Genomic DNA, 19,343 nt, shown 5'->3' on the forward strand with positions numbered 1-19,343 from the left:
AGAACACCTCTGAGCAGTCCACAGTAGTGCTTTCTAAATGATCAGTGCAACAACATTTTATTTCATTTCCATCTTTCTCCCCAGAGCAAAATACGTCAGTCTGTAAACCAGGGCATGAGGTATTTGCCATAATGGGGGCATGATTCAATGAGCTGCAAGGGTATTCCCCCTTTCTGAGGATTTGTAGTCTAACTTTTATGAGAGTGCAAGAGAGTCTTGTTTCTTTTGCCTAAGCAGCAGACATATTCTGGTAAAAGATGGTTGTGGATACCAGCTGAGGTCTTGAAATGGGGCTATGTTCCTCTCTCTTTAGATGTGACTTGGTTGAATAAGAGCTGCTTCATTTCTTATCCTATTTCATATGGTTACCTGATACCATTAAAAGCTTGCTGGCTTTTTCTTAAAATGTGCTGCCTTTCTGGGCAAGTAAATTAAATCCCTATGTGAGATTTGCTTACGTGCGAATTAATCTGTTATGAATCACATTTTAAGGCTCAGATGAAAAGCGCTACAGAAATGCAAAATATTTGTTATGTCTTTTATGAACAATACTCCTGTCATGTATGCATATTCACTGCAAATTCATATTGGCATTTATTATCCAAGAATGTGCTGCCTTTTTTGCTGTTGTTGTTGTAGGATGGATTTCAGTACAGTCTAGTTTTCGAAAGGCTTTCTTTTTTGAACTGTAATATGCAAATCACAGCAGTAGCAGAATCTTCAACTTCTTTCCCCTTTAATTAAATTTAGCAATTACAGTGCCATGGCACCTATGTGAACCAGCATATGTTATTCATCTTTCTTATTGTTCTCAATTAGGGTGTTGTCTGGTATGGGGTTTTTTTTGTCTTCTGCAGTGATTAATATAATAGAGTTATAATCTCACTTATAATCAAACTTTCAGGAAAGGTTATTGGATTTGAGGTGACTTGTATGCAAGCAATTTCCCAACAGCCAAACTGAATGCTTGCAATTTATGGGTTGTCAAACCTTTATCATTTCATGGCCAGATTATTACTACATCTAATAGACAGGTTTCTGGGTTGTTGGGTTTTGTTTTTTTGGTTTTCTTCCCATTTGAGGGGCAGTATCTGTGCTTCATTAACTACAGTGTAATTTTATAGGAGGCTGTATTTTCAGATACTTTGTAATTGGCTTGTTATCAAGGCAGCGCAAAGCAGTCGCCTGTCACCATGAGTGCTCCATGCATGTAAGCAGAGCTGATTGGAAAATATTATTTTCTTTCATGAAAAAACACAGATTTCTTCTTTCAAACTACATATCCTCTTATGTATTAGGAAGATTAAATGTATAGATATATATTTAGAAACTACTTTTGCAAGAAACAGGAGAAGCACTCAGAACCAGTGCACACATGTTCTCTATGTGAGATTTTCTTGTTCTCTCCTTGCAGTAAGTGCCATGTGCATACAAGGAGTGATGTAGTCAGTAGGCCTGGTACTTTGTGAATGCTAAAACAGAGAGGAAGTGTGGAATAGTTCCTTTGCTTATAGAAGATAAAGATTGACTTTATTCATTGCTGAAGTAGGTAATTTTCTAGCCATATGAGAATAAATGTTAGGCTAGAAGTGTCTTTGTTTCCTCACTATATAAAGGCTTTAGTGTCTACTGGATCATCATACTAAGGAGCTGTGACAGACATTAGAGCATTTTCCCCAAAAAATGACAGTTCTTTTGTAATTGAGATCACCCTAAGTCTCAACTGATATGCTGAGTGCTAAGGCAGGACAGATCTTTCTAATCTATCTGAAATAATAACTGCAAAATTGAAGGAAGTGTCAGCACCCATGAGAGGGTACATCATTGACTAAATAGAAAGGCATATATGATTTGGTTGTGTGTGGGTTTTTTTTTTTTTTTCTTTTTAAGCAGCTGGCTAGGGAGGAATGGTACTACATTTAAAGTATCTGAATTAATGAAGGCAAACATTAAGCAGCTTTGAAGGTTTTGGGATGATCTTTGTGAAATAAATGGTAGCTGCAACTCTGTTTCTGACTGAGTGGGTATCCATGTGCCAGAAATCCTCTGTCATAAATTGATAGCCCTGCTGGAAGTCTAGAGGTTAAGGAACAAATTGCCACTATTATTTCTACAAAGCCAAGATTATTCTGTATGCTATAGTGTAGGTGGTGCTAGCTTTACCCAGTGCTTAACCCTCCTAGAAAATATAAAATATTTTGGTTCTTTTGAGTGCTGTTATATTTCAAAATTGTTTATGTTCCAATTGTTTATGAACCATAATTCTTGATCAACCTCCACCTACCCTACACAAAGTGTTAAAATCTGCAAATAGCAGGCTGTTATCAAACACTTGAACACTCTTTAATATTTCAAGAAATAGCATCAAGTTGTGTTTTCTGTATATTTTCAGTCTGCTCTTCTCAAGCATTGCAGACTGAACTGTATAGGACCATGGAGGTTGTTCTTTATGGCTTCATATATCATTTTTCACCATCCTATTTGGTGTGGTTTGGGTTTTGTACACTTCATTTACTACAAAGTAGATGCTTTTACCTTGATGTGAAGTGATATCTGATTTCCATCTAGCTGTACCGGGTTAGTATTTCCTCAAAAGAGCATTTTATTGGCTTTGCAAACTGTGCAGTTATATAAAATGGTTACCAAGCTCTAGTTGTCTGCTATTTCCAAATGAAGACCATCTTCCATTTAGAAGCATTCTGCAATTTGTATTTGAAACAGTCAGAAGTGGTAGAGCTTATACAGCATTTTAAAGGAGAAAAGTGCATGTACAGCATTATTCATTATTAGACTCTAGGAGATATTACAGTGGCCTCCCAGTCCTTAAAGGAGGCCTACAGAACAGATCGAGAGAGACTTTCTCAGGTAAGGTAGTGGTAGGATGAGTGGTTTGATAGAGGGCAGATGGAGATCATTTAGTAGGAAGAAATTGTTCCCTGTGAGGGCTACGAGGCACTGGCACAGGTTGCCCAGAGAAGCTGTGAATGCTTCATTCCTGGAGGTGTTCAAGTCCAGGTTGATTGGGATTTTGGGAACCCTGGTCTAAGATCTCTCCCATGGCAGGTGGATTTGAACTGGATGATCTTGAAGGTCCCTTCCAACCCAAACCATTCTGGTTCTATTAATTTGTTTCAGAATCACCCTTAAAGCATTTGTGCATTTGCATTAGTTTCTTTGCAAAATCAGTCAAATGTACCACATTTTTTCAAATAATGCCTCTTACACTCACTGGACAAGCAGTAATGAAAACTTTATCATCCACACTTGATATCAGCAACCATCCTTGGAGTATCCAGTGCACGTGAAAGCCTTTGCATTAGAAACAGTGGATATAGAAAGGGACCCCAGGTAAGGGTCACTGCAAAAAGAACTGGTAGGATTAGCAGGTCTTATTTAAACTTCTTAATTATGAGACCCAATGCTCATACTGACTTCAGTTCTATTTTCTATGCAAATTGAAAAATTATGTGCAAACACACTGACACGTTTGTAGGTATTCGTTTCGTAAGGGACCAGTGTACAGAGGATAGCAAAAGATGGTCACTTAGTCAGGCCTGTAATTTTTGGTTTTCATATCAGGGTATTTGGTTCCTGACAGAGGCTTGAACATCAAGTATCTCAAATCACAAAGGTTCAAAAATTCTAAATCTCGTTTGTGTGTGCGCTTGAATGCTGAATTATAGCTTTGGAGAGAGAATGCTAGTTTTGTGCACCTGACCAGCTTTCTTCTGTTCTCCATCTCCTGTCCAGAGTTCCAAATCAGTTAATTTTTCTACAAGAACACCGAAAGTTGAAAGTGGCTACTGTACTCCTCACAATGTGAGAGTCGTGTTGGTAGGTGTATGATTACATTAAATGGGAAAAACGGGATTCCTCTGAACAGTAAAATTCAGTAATTGTTCAGTGTTGAAGGCCACCAAAAGAATGCAGTTTTCCTGTTTCAGCAGTTTTGTTTGCTTCCTTTTATATGTTTCTCCTAAAGAAAAAAAAACTATCAACCATTGTCTAGAACGAGGGCTACAGCCATAGTGAGACTTAATTAAATCAAATACTCAGCTCATCTTCAAAGATGGAAATTGGTTTGAAAGATTTCTCAGTCTACAAGTCTCTGCCATGTTCCCTTCAGGATCAGTTCCATGTTTGTAATGAACAAAAAAGTCATGTTATTTTCCTTTTTTTTAACCCAACCAGTTTAATAGAAAAGCCATTAAAACCTTGCCAGTTGGGATGAAAAACGCTGCCTGCAGGAGTTGAGAGTCTGTGCTGTCAGATATGACATATATGCACAAACACCTATGGGCTTATTAAGAGCCTCCATAGTGACATGCTGTCAGCAGTGTATTTCTGTTGCATATGACCTTGCAATATTTATTTTTATGTAAAAGGCAAAGAGGGAGGGAGCATTATTCAGTGAAGCTTGGGTATCTCCTGTAACCTTTATGGAGTCTCTGCCAACCACTTCATAACAGTCAATAGCACATTCCTCTGTGTAGGACTTGGGTTATTGAAAAGCCATAGCGGTAAATCCTGTGTGGCTGGATGTCACTGGAAATAGAAGAATTCTCTGCTCTTCACTGTTGTATTACAGCTTACATGTCTGCTGCCTCCACTAGCTTATTCCCAGGGGAGTTTATTTCCTGCTCTTAAAAGAAGGCTGCCAGGCTGATTTAAGGCCAGAAGTGATGCTTTCAAAAAACATGGGTCTGTTGAACCTTGGATCATTTGACAGGTGGTCATAAGGTTCTGTTTAAAGTCAGAAAAGCTGAATCTTGTCTGGTTTTAAATAACATTCCTTGCCACAAGATCTGGCAGTCTTGTGCTAATGCCTCCAATTAGGAAAGGAAGGCAGCACAATCATGAAAAGAAAAGTGACCTGCAGGTGAAATGCAAAATGTAGGCAAATGACATGAGTGGTGTAAATGTAAAATAACAGGTAACATCTTGCCTCTTTATTAATATGGTCTTTCACAGTATGGGCTTTTAAAAGCAGCCTTATTAAAGCTGCCTAAGCATCTTTCCTTGCTGTCCTGTAGAACACCAGTGACCATTGTGAATTTATGGACAACGTGGGTAGTTTCCCCGAAGTACCCTAAATTCACTCAGCTTACTTTTGAATTCTATCTGTGCCACGTTGCATAAAATACTACACCAGTTATCATAATGCATCAGTGTGTGAAATCAAGGATTTCCACCAGTTTTTCACTAGCAGGAAAGTCATCTGTCACCTGAGTGGGAAGTGGAGCATGAGGATAGTTGTGTAAAGGCAAGCTGTCCCCACTCATATGCCAGATCTCTTTGGGCTCCTGTATCTCCTGCACATGCTGTCCAGAAGTAACATTCACTGAGGTTTTGTTCCACAGGGACAAACACTGAGGGGGCACTTGAGGCTTAGTGCAGATAGAATGAGACAGCACTGAGATAAAAATCCACTGTCTGCAGTACAGGAACCACAAAAGTTTCATTTACACTGGTTTACCACTGGGGTGTCTCACTATGGTACTGATAATGGTAATGTCTTTGTGGTAGGGACCCACTGAAACCATCAGCTGCAATCTGTTGGGCAGAGCCAGCTCCTTAACTCTTGGGTGTCATTCTGGGCTGTGTAAAAATCCATGTTTTGAGCTGCAATCCATTTCCAATTCATCCTGCCATCTACTCTTCGTTCAGTTATCTCCAGGATAAAACTAGAGTAGGGAGACATTCTTTTAATAAGACAATAGTTCCTTCGCTCTACAGCTAACAAAAACCAAATAAAATGGGATTTCTCATTTATGCTATATCTTATGGAAGTGAAAAGAGCATAGAATAATTGTAACCAAGATAAATACACAAGTCATAACATTTCTAGTATAACTATGCCTGTTTCTAGAAAATTAGAATGTCAATGAGCTAAAGGTAATTTGTTGGGGATGCCAACAGAATGATAAGTCTGGCTACTTGATTTTTTTTTATTTTTTTATTAGATAGTTTCAGTAAGGCTGAAAAGTACTACTGCTGAATGTAGTTGGTTGGAAGAGCTTTGTACATCTTTGCAGATACACCTCGACCTACCTTTCCCCTGACAATCTATATGGCAGTTTGTCTTTTGCGACAAATGCTTAGTTAGGGCTGTGGTGATATTTCAGAGATATATAAATATTCTTGTTGGAAGAAGAAAACTTGAATAATCTATCACGGTTAGTGCTGTTTAGTTGAATTTCATGTAACATTCCTCCATTATAGTTAGGCTTCGTCCTGTCAAAATTTGTTGTTTTTTAAGATAAATATTTCCCTCTTGAGATAAAGAATTGATTTGTAAGTCATGCTGAAGGTAGGATTGCAACATGTGAGATGATTGGCATGCCCTGTTCTGTGGGCATATCCCCTGTGGCTGTGCTTCTCATTTTTAGAGCAAAAGAGCTGTAGAGTCTTTCATCCATAATGTGCATTGAAGGCTTGAACTTCTACAATTTGTACTCATGTGAAACCCACATTGAAGCCCCATGGGTATTTGCTTGCATGAAGAGTGAGAGACTTTTCCCAGCTCTTTCACGGCTGGAAAAAGTAGTGTCCTTATTATTTCAGTCAGTTCACAGTATTCAGAGCCCGGAAGTGTGATAGACAGTTTGCAAAAAACAAGTTGAAGAAAAAAATGGCTGTTCCTCAGCAGAAATGTAATTTTCAACTGAATCACAATAAGAAAAGCTAACTGAAGAGGCAAGGCACAGAAATATGGCTTGGCATTGTAGGAAAAATATTTTGAGATACATGTGCTTTGGTCACTGTTGGCATGATTGAAGCTCCTCTTTGTTTCCGGCTGTGCTGCTGTCACTGCCTGTCTCTTTGTAGCTGCCAGCTGTCTTTTCCCTCATTCTCCTGGACTCTGGTCCAGGTGAATCTCTGAGGTACTCTCTGTAAAGAGGTCTGGCCCACAATGAGTCTCCTAGGCCCAGTGGGGAAATGAAGTGTTTTAAATAATCCATTCATCTTCCTTGGTACATGTTAAAGCAATTTTATCGACAGATGATACTGGGAACATGAACTTCAGTGAATGTCTTTACAGGCCAAGGCAATCCCCAGACCTCAGCATGTGACAGCCTGGGTTCAAGAAAAGGGCAGCAAGGATTGGGAGAATCAGAACTGGTAGTGCTCAGTATTCTCACTCATGACCTAGAAGATGAGAAACTGGTCAAACTTGTAGATGATCCCCAGCTGAAAGGAGAGGGGACTCTGCTGATGTTGTGATGGCAAAACTTTGCTCCAGAGGGGCCTTGGTAAACTTGAGGAATGGCTTAACAGGAGCCTTGTGGAGCCATCAGAAGTAATAAGCTCTGCTCTTGCACCAGGGTTTGCTGGTGCAGTATCCCATTCCCCAGGCTGAGAAGTGGTGACCTTGAGTAGTCTTGCTAAAGAGGACTTGTATGTTGTGGAGGACCCAACTCATAAAAAATAGGGCAGGCAGCCATCCAAACGAAGATAGGAGGAAGGCATCCAGGCCATGAGAAATTACTTATTCTGGACCAGTCAGTGGTGGTGAGGCCACACCTCGATTGCTGTGTCTGGCCTTGGTTTCCCTTTCCCAGGTCAGGGGGGATGTGGGGAAACTGGCAGGGCCCAGTGGGGCTGCTGTGTGTTCAGGAGGCTGCAGCATGTACCCTCTCAGAGAGCTGGGGGGAGCTGAGCTGGAGGTGGCCACAGCTGCCCAGCAGAGAGATAGAAAGAAGGCAAAGCCAAATACTTCTCCACCATAGCAGAGGATACAATGGGTGGTGGCAACAGCTTCTCATTTCCCAACAGCTTCCTGCAAGGTCTAGGTTGGATTTCAGATTGACCAGGAGCAGGGTGCAGTGCTGGAACAGGTTGCCCAGAGAGGCTGTCAAATGTCCATGCCTGGAGGCTTTTGAGACTTAGCTGAACAAAGTTGTGGCTTCCCTCATCTAGTGTTGGTGATGGTTCTCTCAGGGCAGGACATTGGATGGAGACTTATGGAAGGACCTTGCAGTTCCTGTGGTTCAGTGATCCCATTTTAAAATGGGGACAGCAGTGGACAGGCTGTTTGCATTTTTATGCTGGAAGGTCTTTGAGAGGCCAGAACTGAGAACAGACAGCTGGAGTCCAGTGAACTGAGATCTCATCCCACCAGGACATGTAGCCTTTATCTGAACCATAGTCCATCCTTCACCTGCACCACTGCCTCTACAATATAAAGGAGAATCTGTTTTATTTCACAGGAAAGGCAGATTAGGTAGAGCTGTAATTAAAGAGTTAACAGCAAGAAGCCGATGAAATTAGCTGTTTCAAATAAACGTTGCCATCATAAATCAGATTGTTGGCAATTGAGCAGTTTAGGCTACTAATTCTGATGCTTGATTTTTACCACATTGAGGCAAGCCCCTGACTTTCATATTGTTTTTTTCCAGTTTGGAAAATAGATTTTTAGCATCCTGAGGTTCAATCATTAAATGTTTCTGCAAGGTTTTGAATTTATAAAATGCTATCTAAGTGTGAAGGTTAACTGTGTTGTTGGGGAACACATAAGTAATCGAAGGCCTAGGGAACAGTAACTGTGTAAGTTGGTGGAATCCTCTCCTGTCATTGATTGCCTCAGCATTTTTCAGCATGTCTATCAACATACAGAGAAGCTCTCAGTGTCAGACCTAGGGGAAAGGGCATTGTCCCCTCACTTGGCTACTCATTGACAACTGGCATGTGAGTGAAGCTTGCTTTTTACTTACATGTGAATGTCAAGTGGGGCTTTTGAGTGAGCAGAAGGAAAACCAGCCAGGACAGCTTTCACAGTAGAGCAGAGCATCCTCAAAAGGTTTCTGCCATCTGCATTTCCTTCCATCCTCTGACTGGTGTGCCAAGGCACTTTCCTCCCTTTTCATCCTTGGAGTGATGACTTAGGAAAGCACAGAAAGTATGAGGAAGCTCTAGGGCTGACAGATGGGTGAGAAGGGGTCTGCCAAACAAAACTGACATGCAGAAGTGATACCTGAGTTACTGACAGCCAGGTGGATGGAAGTGGTATGGGCTAGAGATGGAGGAAGGATGGATCAACTTTAGGATGGGCAGGGATTTGGTGACAGATGCTTTATGCTATGAGGCGTTTAACAAGCTCTGGACAGGATCATCACATTTCCCACTACTTACAGTGACAGCTGGCCAGCTAATAGACTCCTGGCACTGTGTGCATGAATGTACATACATGTATGTGGAGAAGATGACAACAACAAATGGAAATGTATGAGACATTAAGATGCATCATCTGGTCTTGATTTGTCTTATTTATGTTATCTGTGTACAAATGTCATGGCTCTCCAATGTTCTGAGTTATGACTTTTGTGCACTTAGAAGCTGCCATTTTGCCAGCTTTGTGTGATGAGTTTAATCCCGACAGAGAATGCAAAAGGAGGAGTGCTACACTACAGAGATTTAATTAGGGGCTTTCTCCTGTGACTTTCTAGTTCTTCAGAGGACTAACTTGCAGTACTAACTACTTGTTTAACGTGGTCTGACATTACTGAAATGTGAGTGGCTGCAATTCTGTTCCAGGCACATTTCTATTCAGATACTTGTGCATCACAGTATTGTTGAACTTCTTAATTTTTAAGCTTCCAGCCTCCTGAGTGTAATCAAATAAGCACACTCGAGGGCAAAACAGCAACTAGAGGCACAGCACTAGGCTTCCTTTCACACCTTCCTGTTAACTACTGCACACACTGAGCTCCTGAACAGGCATTCTGCCTCTCTGTTTTTACTGACATGACCAGCTTCCTCGTAGCTTTGCCTTTAGGTCTGTCTTGCTCACAGTAACAGAAAATTCTCCCATCCTCTAGTCTCAGAACAGACATCTCAAAAGCAACTTGCCATTTGCCTCTGTCAGCAGCAAAAGAGAAGATGCATGTTGGTTAATCAGCTGTGCAAGGCTGAATTATTTAAAGACTCTTCTGTCATTCTGTAGGAAAGATTTTAATTTCAGCATTGAATTTTAAGTTTTTAATTAACTAACTACTTTTTTTCAGTTCAGTGCTTTTTAGCTCAGAGCAAACATTGCTGAGTCATTTAGGAATTGGGCTGTAGCAGCATCTGGCTCTAGCTCCTGTTACAGAAGGCAATACCTGGAGCTTTTAATTGTTTTCTTCTTCCATCTGACTTTGCTTTTAAAAAACTAGATCTAAACTGCTTTGTGAGAAAAACATCTTTTATTGTTGCCTATCTAAAGAGTACTGTGATGAGATCCAGCTTTTCCATATGACTATGCTAGGGATTATTGGAATTTAAACTGATAAATAGTAATAAATCTTGAAAGGGTGTTCATTTGGACTTCAGGGCATGCACTGCACCTGAGCATAGGGAAGTGACGGAAATCAGTGAAAGAATTGCATGAAGGTCACTGCTAGGAGACCCCTTCCTCTGTGTGTAAGGTTGCCTCCATGAGAATAGTTAAAATAATAGAGAAAATTTCTGGGACTGGAGTGTGAGAAAATGAATGACTCTTGTCTTTCCAAACTTCAAGCCACATTTCTGTAACACTGCTGCAGTTCCCAAGGGTGACAATGAACACTAGTTGTTTGAGGGACAAGGTTTTATATGAGTGAAGCCATTGAATTTAAGAGAAATCATATGGGGCAAATCAAATTTGCTTGATGCCTTAGTAACAGAACAAAATTTTACTTTATTTTGCTTTGATGGATTATTTGCCTTCCCTTTATAACTGGGAAATGAAAAATACTTGAAATAGAAGGTAATTTTTAGAGAGTCTTGACTTGCAGATCTCAGCTCCGATACCAATCTTGGCTGCATGCTGTTTGGAGTTGTTTAATGTCTGCCCTAACTTGTCCATTTGTAAAACGTATGACATGCCCACCAGAGTTAGCAAGAATTCATTAGTGCTTCTGAATTGCTCTTGCATCATCCAGAGAAACGTGCTTGCACTCCTGCTCAGTATTAGAAGTGAAATCCCTGTTCTATTTCAGCTGATGGCAGGAACTCTGATCGACTCCCGAAGAGGTAGGATATCATTCAATTACCATAATTAGATTGTTAAGAATTGTTCAGCTCCAAATTTTGTAATAATTCAAAGGCTGTTACCTTCATGAATTTTAAGTCAGATGCAAGTATAGCAGGTTGCAAATCTTCTGGTGCTTATGTAGTCACATTGCACTCAGCACTGGAGACCATTCACATTCCTCGCATTCAGCACATTTTGGAGTCTTGATGAGGCAATTAGAAAATCTGTATATATAAGCCCAGAAAAAGTATAACAGAATCTTTTCTTAAATGTTGTCACTCAGGTAGTGCCCAGTTCTTTCATGGCTTTTGCCAGCTATTGAGCTCCTGCGGCAAGAGTTTTGCTTGAATAGTTAATTTGAAAGTCAAGTGTGAAATGAAGAATGCAGAGACCAGCTCTGTGGGATGTTTTGCGATACTAGTGGAAATGTTCTCTAGTCAGCATCTCTAAAGACTATAAAACTTGATTTAAATAATTTTTCTCTACTGTACAGTCCCAACAGACGTTGACTGTTAATAGTTTTTACAGCTCTAATTTAATCTGGTAGAGTATTGAACTTGTACGTGAAAGGTAATAAAATCCTTTTAGTAGGAAGATGGAGTTTATGTTCAGAATAACAATCTATCAGTTTTGCGAAGATTGTTAAATTGCTGTTTTATAAGTGTGATCAGATTACGTCAGCCTAGCTGTATTTTGACTCTTCCTTTTCACGGAATCACAGAAATGTTAGGGTTGGAAGAGACCTCAGGAGAGCATACATTCCAACCCCCCTGCCAAGGCAGGATCACCTGGAGCAGGTAACACAGGAGCGTGTTCAGGTGGGGTCGGAATGTCACCAGGGAGGGACACTCCACAATGTCCCTGGGCAGCTGTGCCAGGGCTCCGCCACCCTCAATGTAAAATTCTTCCTTGTCCTGAGGTGGAACTCCTTGTGTTTTAGTTTAGACATTGCTCCTCAGCCTAACACTGGACACCACTGAGAAAAGTCTGGCACCATCCCCTTGGCACTTTGAGATATTTGCATGCATTGGTAAGATCCCTCTCAGTATTCTAGTCTCCACACTAAACAGGCCCGGATGCTGCAGTCTCTTCTTACAAGAGAGAGAAACCACTCATCATCTTTGTGGCCTCTGTTGGATCCTCTCCAGCAGCTCCATGTCTGTCTTGTGCCAAGGAGCCCAGAACTGGACACAGAACTCCAAATGTGGCCTTACCAGGGCCAAGTAGAGAGACAGGATCAGCTCCATTGCCCTGCTGGCCACACTCTTCCCCGTGTGTTCCAGGATGCTATTGTCCCTCCCTGCTGCAAGGGCACACTGCTGGCTCACAGCCAACTTGTCACCCATCAAGACTACCTGGTCCTTCTCAGAGCTGCTCTTTATTAAGTCAGCCCCATCATATGCTGGAAATCCTAGATCTCAGCTGCAAGCAGAGGAATTGCCTCAATGTATTTGTTGCAGAAGAGCGTTTGCTGTTTTCTGCAGTGGAAACTTTGCTGAGGATCCCTATTTCCCATTGTGACTTCTCAGGCTGCTGTCTTTTTGGGCTGCACCCATCTTTCCTGGGCTGCTGGCTCAGAAATGCCCAAGGATGCAGTGGGGTTGCACTGACCTCACTGAGCATCACAGGGTTGTTGAGCAGAAGAACCTGACCTAGCTCTGTCTGTGCTTTCCCCCTAGGACTGACCAGGAAGGATTTTGGATATGAGGTGTTAGCAGGGTGCATTCAAAGCTATTGGGTAGCTGTCAGATGACTAGCTTTTCAAAGGGCTTGCATAGGATTTCAAGTTTACCCAGTTCCAAGGGCCAAAGGAATAGCTCTGTGTTGAGAGCATGTCAGGGTTGCCTCAGCATTCACTGGCATGTGTTTCAGATGGTTTGTGCATCCACACTAGATAAGGATGTTGAGCCAGAGATGGTGGGAATGGGTTTTGTTGCTTATGTGGGTTTAAGTCCTAGGCTTACCAGTTTGTGTTTCTTCATTTGAAAACTTTTTTGGACAGGTGCTTTGTTCATGGTGTGTCTGTTCATGCATAGTACTTCAACATCAGTTTTCTTGTCTATAAATCATCTGTTAACTCATTAGTCCTGAGCAGTAGAACTTGAAGCTGTCTTCATCACCTCAAAAACATCTTGCTGCTAAGCTGATAAACCATCCTTTCCTTTGTGTGACATGAATGTTTAAATGTTGTAAACAAGGTTCCAAAGGATCAACAGCAATTTTTCATGCAGGATATATTAATTTGTTTTGTAATATTCCTTTTATGTCAACTGCAATAATCTACTGTGCTTAAAGCATAAATATCTTTTCATGTGTGTTTGTCTGAAGTGACAGCAAGTTGCCAGAGATGTTATCAGACACAACATATGAGGATGAGTAACACCATTGCCTTATGACTGCAGCTATTTAAAAGACAGGGAAAAATTATCATTAGAAGCTGAATATTATTGGTAGGTTTGTCACACAGTATGTGACTGTTTAGAGGGAATATGAAAAATAAAGTATTTGCATTTAGACCAGCACTTTCTGGAACACCACAGAGCAGTATCAGCTAGTAGGTTTTCTGTCATATAATGCAAACATTGGTGTGCTGGGGGCAAAATACTGGCTGCTGTTCCCTCTCCAAACCTTGAATTCTGTGTGGTGATGATGAATGAGCTCAGGAACCCAGAAGTGCTTAGTGCCCGGGTCTGTGGGTGTATATCTAGTTACCATTTCATTATTTTAACTCTGTCTCTTCAATATCAGCATTGCATTATGCAGCCAGGGTCCAAGTAAAAATCTGTAGCAAAAGACTCCTGCAATGACTCATTGGAGAAGATTTTTCCAGAGTCCAGAGGAGCAGAATGGGACACTGGCAGCATGAACCATGATGGAGCCTTTATCTCAGCTTATGCACCCTGGTACCTAAATAGGACAGAGGTTTGGTGGAAGCTACAGTGCTTTTTCTAGCTATTCACCCAGGGGGATCCCAAGAGTCTTATTAGAGCTGCAAACCAATAGGAGAAAATATGTGCAGAGAAGTTCCAGCTGGAACCTTAGAGTCTTACAGTCTACAGAATGATCTCAAAGCATGCCACGTGGATTCCGATTGTGAGGAAATACAGGTGAACATGTAGCTTCTGGTTTTGCTGAGAAAGTATTTTGCTGTGAAATAAAATATTCTTGTATCCCTTGGCATGGATGTGTAATGGATTTCCAGGTGATCCTTTAAGTAAGCAATCTCTAGGCTGATCCTGGAAATGGTGGTCATACTGATCCTGTGGGTGAGCATTGCAGGGAACAGTGTCAGGCAGTGTCTGAGAGATTGTGTTTATAAGAGAAGGGAGAAGCATAGGGATTTGTGTTCAAAATGTATGATTTCTCACATCAGATACATTAATTATTTCTTTGTGGGTGCCATGGCTTAATCCCAGAATCTTCACATTTGCTGTATAAGAAAATGTAGTGTTAAAGCAAGTACCCCCATTTCAACTTTGGAAACTGTTCCCATAACACCAGAGATAAATGATGCTCTGATAGTTCCTTGCTTGGCACTTACAAACTAAAAGACCAATAAGAGCAAAAAAGAGAACACTGCTGCAGACAAAGAAGTCACTCATGAGGTAGCTGAGCTTTCAAAACCAAAGTTGTGCTTATTCTCTCATCTTTTAAAATAAAATAAATGTGTATATATATAAAAAATACAACCTCTCACAGCTCTAGTATTTGCCCAGGTAGGTGATCTCCCCAAAAGGATGCACTGGGAGGACATTTCTAACAAGACTGTGTTGGTGGTGAGGCTGATGCAGTGTAATCCATTATGGAGTCTCTGTAATGATTTCCTGGGCACCAGTTCACAGCAGCTGGTGTGGGGTTGTTCCTCCTGGGAACAGCATCTGGGGAGAGTGTGCTGGGGTAACCCCCCCATGGCAAAATTGTACTGCTTTTAGCAATATAAATCTGTAGGTACAACTGGCCATGTGATGAGTAATAAGCTGCAATGGCACAGTGTGAGCCCTGCAGACAGAGAGTAGAAATAAAGTCAGAACAAAGAAGATTCATGACTGTCTCACAAATTTGTTGTAGCAACCACCTGGTTCTACTACTGGACTTCACTGCTGTTTCAAGCCTGACCTCAAGTCAGGGCATAAGAGGAACTATCCTTAGCAGCTCCCTTGATTTAGAACCACTGCAAGAAAAGAAGGGATGAGAGCTGCCTTTGTTTGTTATTTTTAAAATCTGACTCCCTGTTGCAAGGCAGTAAGATGTGCAAATGGCTCTTGCACCTGGCAAGTTACCATCAGCAATTATTGAGACACTTAGTGTCTTTCTGCCACTAGCAGAAATCTCTTTGCTCCCTTTCATGTCAGAGATTTCATTGTGCTTATGGGGATGGTAAAATTAAAGCCACAAGATTTACTGCTCTAATTCTCTTTTGTTTGCAACAAAAGGGAGACAGGGAAGGATGATGCATGTAGTTGGATTTTGTTTTGTTGGGGATTTTTCTCTTTTACTGACCAACAAAAATAACTGACAAAAACTGTTTAAACTCATCAAACAATTCTATTAGCAACTGTGTTAAAGACTATTATTCAGATAAAAGAATCTTGTTATTAAGGAAAAAAAAGCTGTGACTGCATTCCACTCTTCTGTTTGAAAACCTTGACATCTGAGCAAGCTGTACTTTATGTATTTCTTCATATTTCTTTTTCAGTATAGATGTTTTCTAGTTTTTGATATCTCATTTATGTGGTGTAAATGCCAAGAACACCTTTTTTGAGCAATATGTCAAAAATGCTCTCTATGATAAATGTGTGTATATGAGGGAAACAGCTTTTGATTGGAATCCAGTTTTCATTTGTAGCTCTTCCATTATTGCTGTTTGTGTGACCTGAGATGGTTAGCCAAATCAGTCTTTTTCAAAGGGGACATCTGTGAACACAAGTGCAATTCCTGTGTTCTAAACCAGTATCTGACAGTCAGCCATTAAAATCCAAGCTCTTGACTCTCGGTTCAGTCAAGAGAAATTAGAACAATCAAATAAAAGCAATTCACCAGATGCCTCGTGGAAGGAGGTGAACTGCAGCAGGAGCTCAGTGGTTGCTGTACACCTCCTGGTCCAGAGCTTACACACTGAGGTGAAAAAGAGAAGAATTCCTTTGTAGCTCCTCAACAGTTTTTCTTAGATACTCTGGATACTTTATGAGCCTTGCTCAGTAATGCTGGAGATTATTTCTCTGAAGCTGCAACTTGCCGTTTCAAAAACAAGCTTCTGCTCTGGCTAAAATTCATGCACATTTAAAAATAAGTTTCAACTACAGCCCTATTGAGCCTTAATTTCTCTCCCAATGAAATTAAACTCTATCACACTTGCATGTTTTCAGTATTAATGACAGGCTGTATTAATGGATGCTCCAGGTAATCAAGACAATGAGATTTCATTACCTGACCAGTCTTGCTAGAATTTGTGGAATATCATACTTTTTCTTGCTTTAAGAGTTGGTCCCTTTCATTTGCTGACTACAGGCCCCAGTGTGCTTGTTCTGTGGACAAATTGATAAATTAGTCAGCTGCCGAAAGGGAGTCATTTGACTCACCTGAAATGAGCAGCAATGGGATGAAAATACATTACCTCTGTCCCACTGGATAAGCCTCAGATTGTATTGAAATAGAATTAGGCCGAGGGAGTCAATGTAGTGGATAATAATGAAATGTTTAATGTGGATTAGCTGCATATAAAATTAATACATTAGAATGAATTGCTGAAGAAATGAAACTGTGTCAGACCTTTATCCTGCCTCTAATATTAGACTTAAAACTGCTGCAGTCTTCTGTTTATAGAAGAGCATGAGAAAAGCTATTGAATTTGTGTTACTTCTTTGGGTGAGAGGACTAGATACAGTATAAAGTATTATAAATAAATATGTATACGCCAGAGCTGTCAAATCAGGATCCAGCTGAGCCAATGCAAATATATTTGGGTCTGAACCGGACCCAAGCGCTTATAGAATCTAAACCTAAAATTCCTTAATCACCTGTATGGGCTTTTTTCTTTTGGGAGTTAAATTTAAGTGTAATATTTGTTCTGGACCATCCAGAGGTGCATTGAATTGTTGCTTTAATATTAATAGGTTCAATACAAAATGGGAAAACTTTCCAAACTAATTGGCAAATGTAATCCTTGACTGTAAGGTATGGAAGGGCTGCAGAATGAGCTGAGACCTAAAACTCAAAAGTATTCATCTGTAATCTAGGAGGCCTTGGGGATTTTCTAATTTTTAAAGCTTTCTTGTTGCATCCTCTTCTAGGTTCTTTCCTGTTTCTCAATGCATCAGAGAGGCCAAGCCCCACCATCCTGAGCCCTTGGCTGAGGAGCAACAGTGATCAATGTGTAGTTCAAGTGGCTGTGTACAAGCTTTACCAGCAGAGAGGAGAATATATTGCTCGTGTCCATCTCATTGATGAGAGCAGCAGTGAAATCCTGTCAGAGGAGGGTCCAGAGAAACATGGGTAAGTCTCATCCTCTTGCTTGACTCACAGCTTGAATTGAGAAAAATCACTCAACTGTGTAGCAATAGAGCCACAAAGTGCGTGCTGCACATCTGAGGGGAGCAGAACACCCCACTGAGGAGAAGCTTGTCTTGCATGGGTCTAAAATATCGTAGAAGGTGGAGATTGGTGCCGGTTTTATTATACAAGGCATTAGCAAACTTCTGCATCCATTGAGTCTCTAAGTCAACACCACATTGATTCTCAGTGCTTGCAGGTACAGATAGAGCATGGATACTCATCCTCAGGTTAAAGCTTTTCTGCCTAATTCTCTGTGTGATTGCTTTTTGCTGCTTCTTAACCCATGTATATTATTTGGCTTAGAATATCTACTGAGTCTTTGCAGTTTCGTGTGCCTGCATACATTTTTGGTTTTGTCTTCACTTCTTCATGTGGGTTTTTTTTGCCCATAAAGCTGTTCAGAACTACTGGTAGGGGAGGAAAGCTTTTGCTCTTTCAAGGGTGCAACTGTTTGAAATGTTTTATCCTCTCTGTGCAACTAATCTTGATGATGTTTTAATTTGTCAGACTTCCTGTGTATTCTTTTAAATTTTTGTTAGCAGCAAAACAGCAGGAGGTGAACACAGTAAATATTTCAAGATGCTGTAGGAGTACAGTAACTCGGAATTTAATTTGGATATATGTGAGGCTAATGTTCTACCTGCTCTATACAGTGACTATTTAAAATTTTTATTTCTTATCTTTGTTGTGAAATGTGTTAAGAAGCATAATTTTTACCAAACATCTCAAATGTTCTTTGTTTTGATGTGATAGATTAGAGAGTTTCTAATAGCAAATCCTGCTGGCTTGTGCTCGTAACAAGATGTGATTATCTGATTACTGTCTACAGCAAATTCTATATCTTCCAGTAGCAAAAGGAGAATGTGCAATAAAAAGCCTTGCAGGAGATAACCTAACTCATAGAAACAGTTTGAATAGTTGTAATTCTCATATAACACATGGCCTATAAAAGTGAGGAGGAGAGCCTGTGTGTGGATCTAGATCATACTTAGTTCCAGCAACATCATCCAAATTGTAAATTGCTGTTGATGTCTGGGGAGAGGTAATTAGAGGAGCCACAGCAGCTGTCTTCTTCCTTAGCTCTTTGCAAATGCTGTGTTCTGTGTCACAGCTAATAAACATGCTTTGTGCGAAGTGCCTCCTGTGCTGGCACTGCCACTGCTCCTTGGCACTCACAGGGAATATTGCTGTGTGTGAAACACTCTGCTCTGCTGCACGGAGGAGCTGCTGCTCCCATCTGTGGGTGGGCAGAACTCACCAGGAGCACAGGCAAGTGCCAAATGTAAGGAGCCTTGAAGGGAAGGGAAAGATGGCTTTAAGTACAGTAACAAATTCCTACTTTTGCCATCTGCTGGTGATAACGTGGATGACTCAGCTGTGTGTTGCAGATGGAGATCATCCCCACACTAAAGAGGGTTTGTGCTTCTACAGAAGGTGGCTTTGGTTATAGCTTGACTGTCCCATATGCTTGCCAGAAGTGCAGTTTGCTCCCCAACAGCATCTCTGTGGCATGTGGAGGGGTAAGGATGTGCCTGTGGCATTCATGGGTTTGTATGTCTGACTCCTTGGTACTCCATGTGCTGGAAAACTCCAGTTGGAGCAACGAGCTGGTTCATTTTCCCGTCTTCCTGCGGTCCTGTCCCTTCACTGCAAGAGGCAGTAACTCTTCTTTCAGTTTAGCAATGCAGAAAAACTCTGCTACTGTGCCCACATAAATGTCACTTGGGGATGGTTAAATAGCTTCTCACAGGCACAGATGAGAAGGTAGCAATTTGTCATCATTTGCCCTGAATCTTCA

The 19,343-nt window shown here is 40.9% G+C and overlaps 1 protein-coding gene across 1 annotated transcript in view; it reads left to right on the forward strand.

The window, feature by feature from the left end:
- ALK (ALK receptor tyrosine kinase) overlaps positions 1 to 19,343 on the forward strand; it is a 220,891-nt gene that overhangs the window by 42,968 nt on the left and 158,580 nt on the right. The window contains exon 4 of the mRNA XM_066314448.1: positions 17,284 to 17,485. Coding sequence (XP_066170545.1) covers positions 17,284 to 17,485 — 202 coding nt within the window. The remainder of the gene's footprint in view (positions 1 to 17,283; positions 17,486 to 19,343) is intronic.

This window comes from Sylvia atricapilla, chromosome 3 (assembly GCF_009819655.1).
Source record: "Sylvia atricapilla isolate bSylAtr1 chromosome 3, bSylAtr1.pri, whole genome shotgun sequence".
NCBI lineage: Eukaryota > Metazoa > Chordata > Aves > Passeriformes > Sylviidae > Sylvia > Sylvia atricapilla.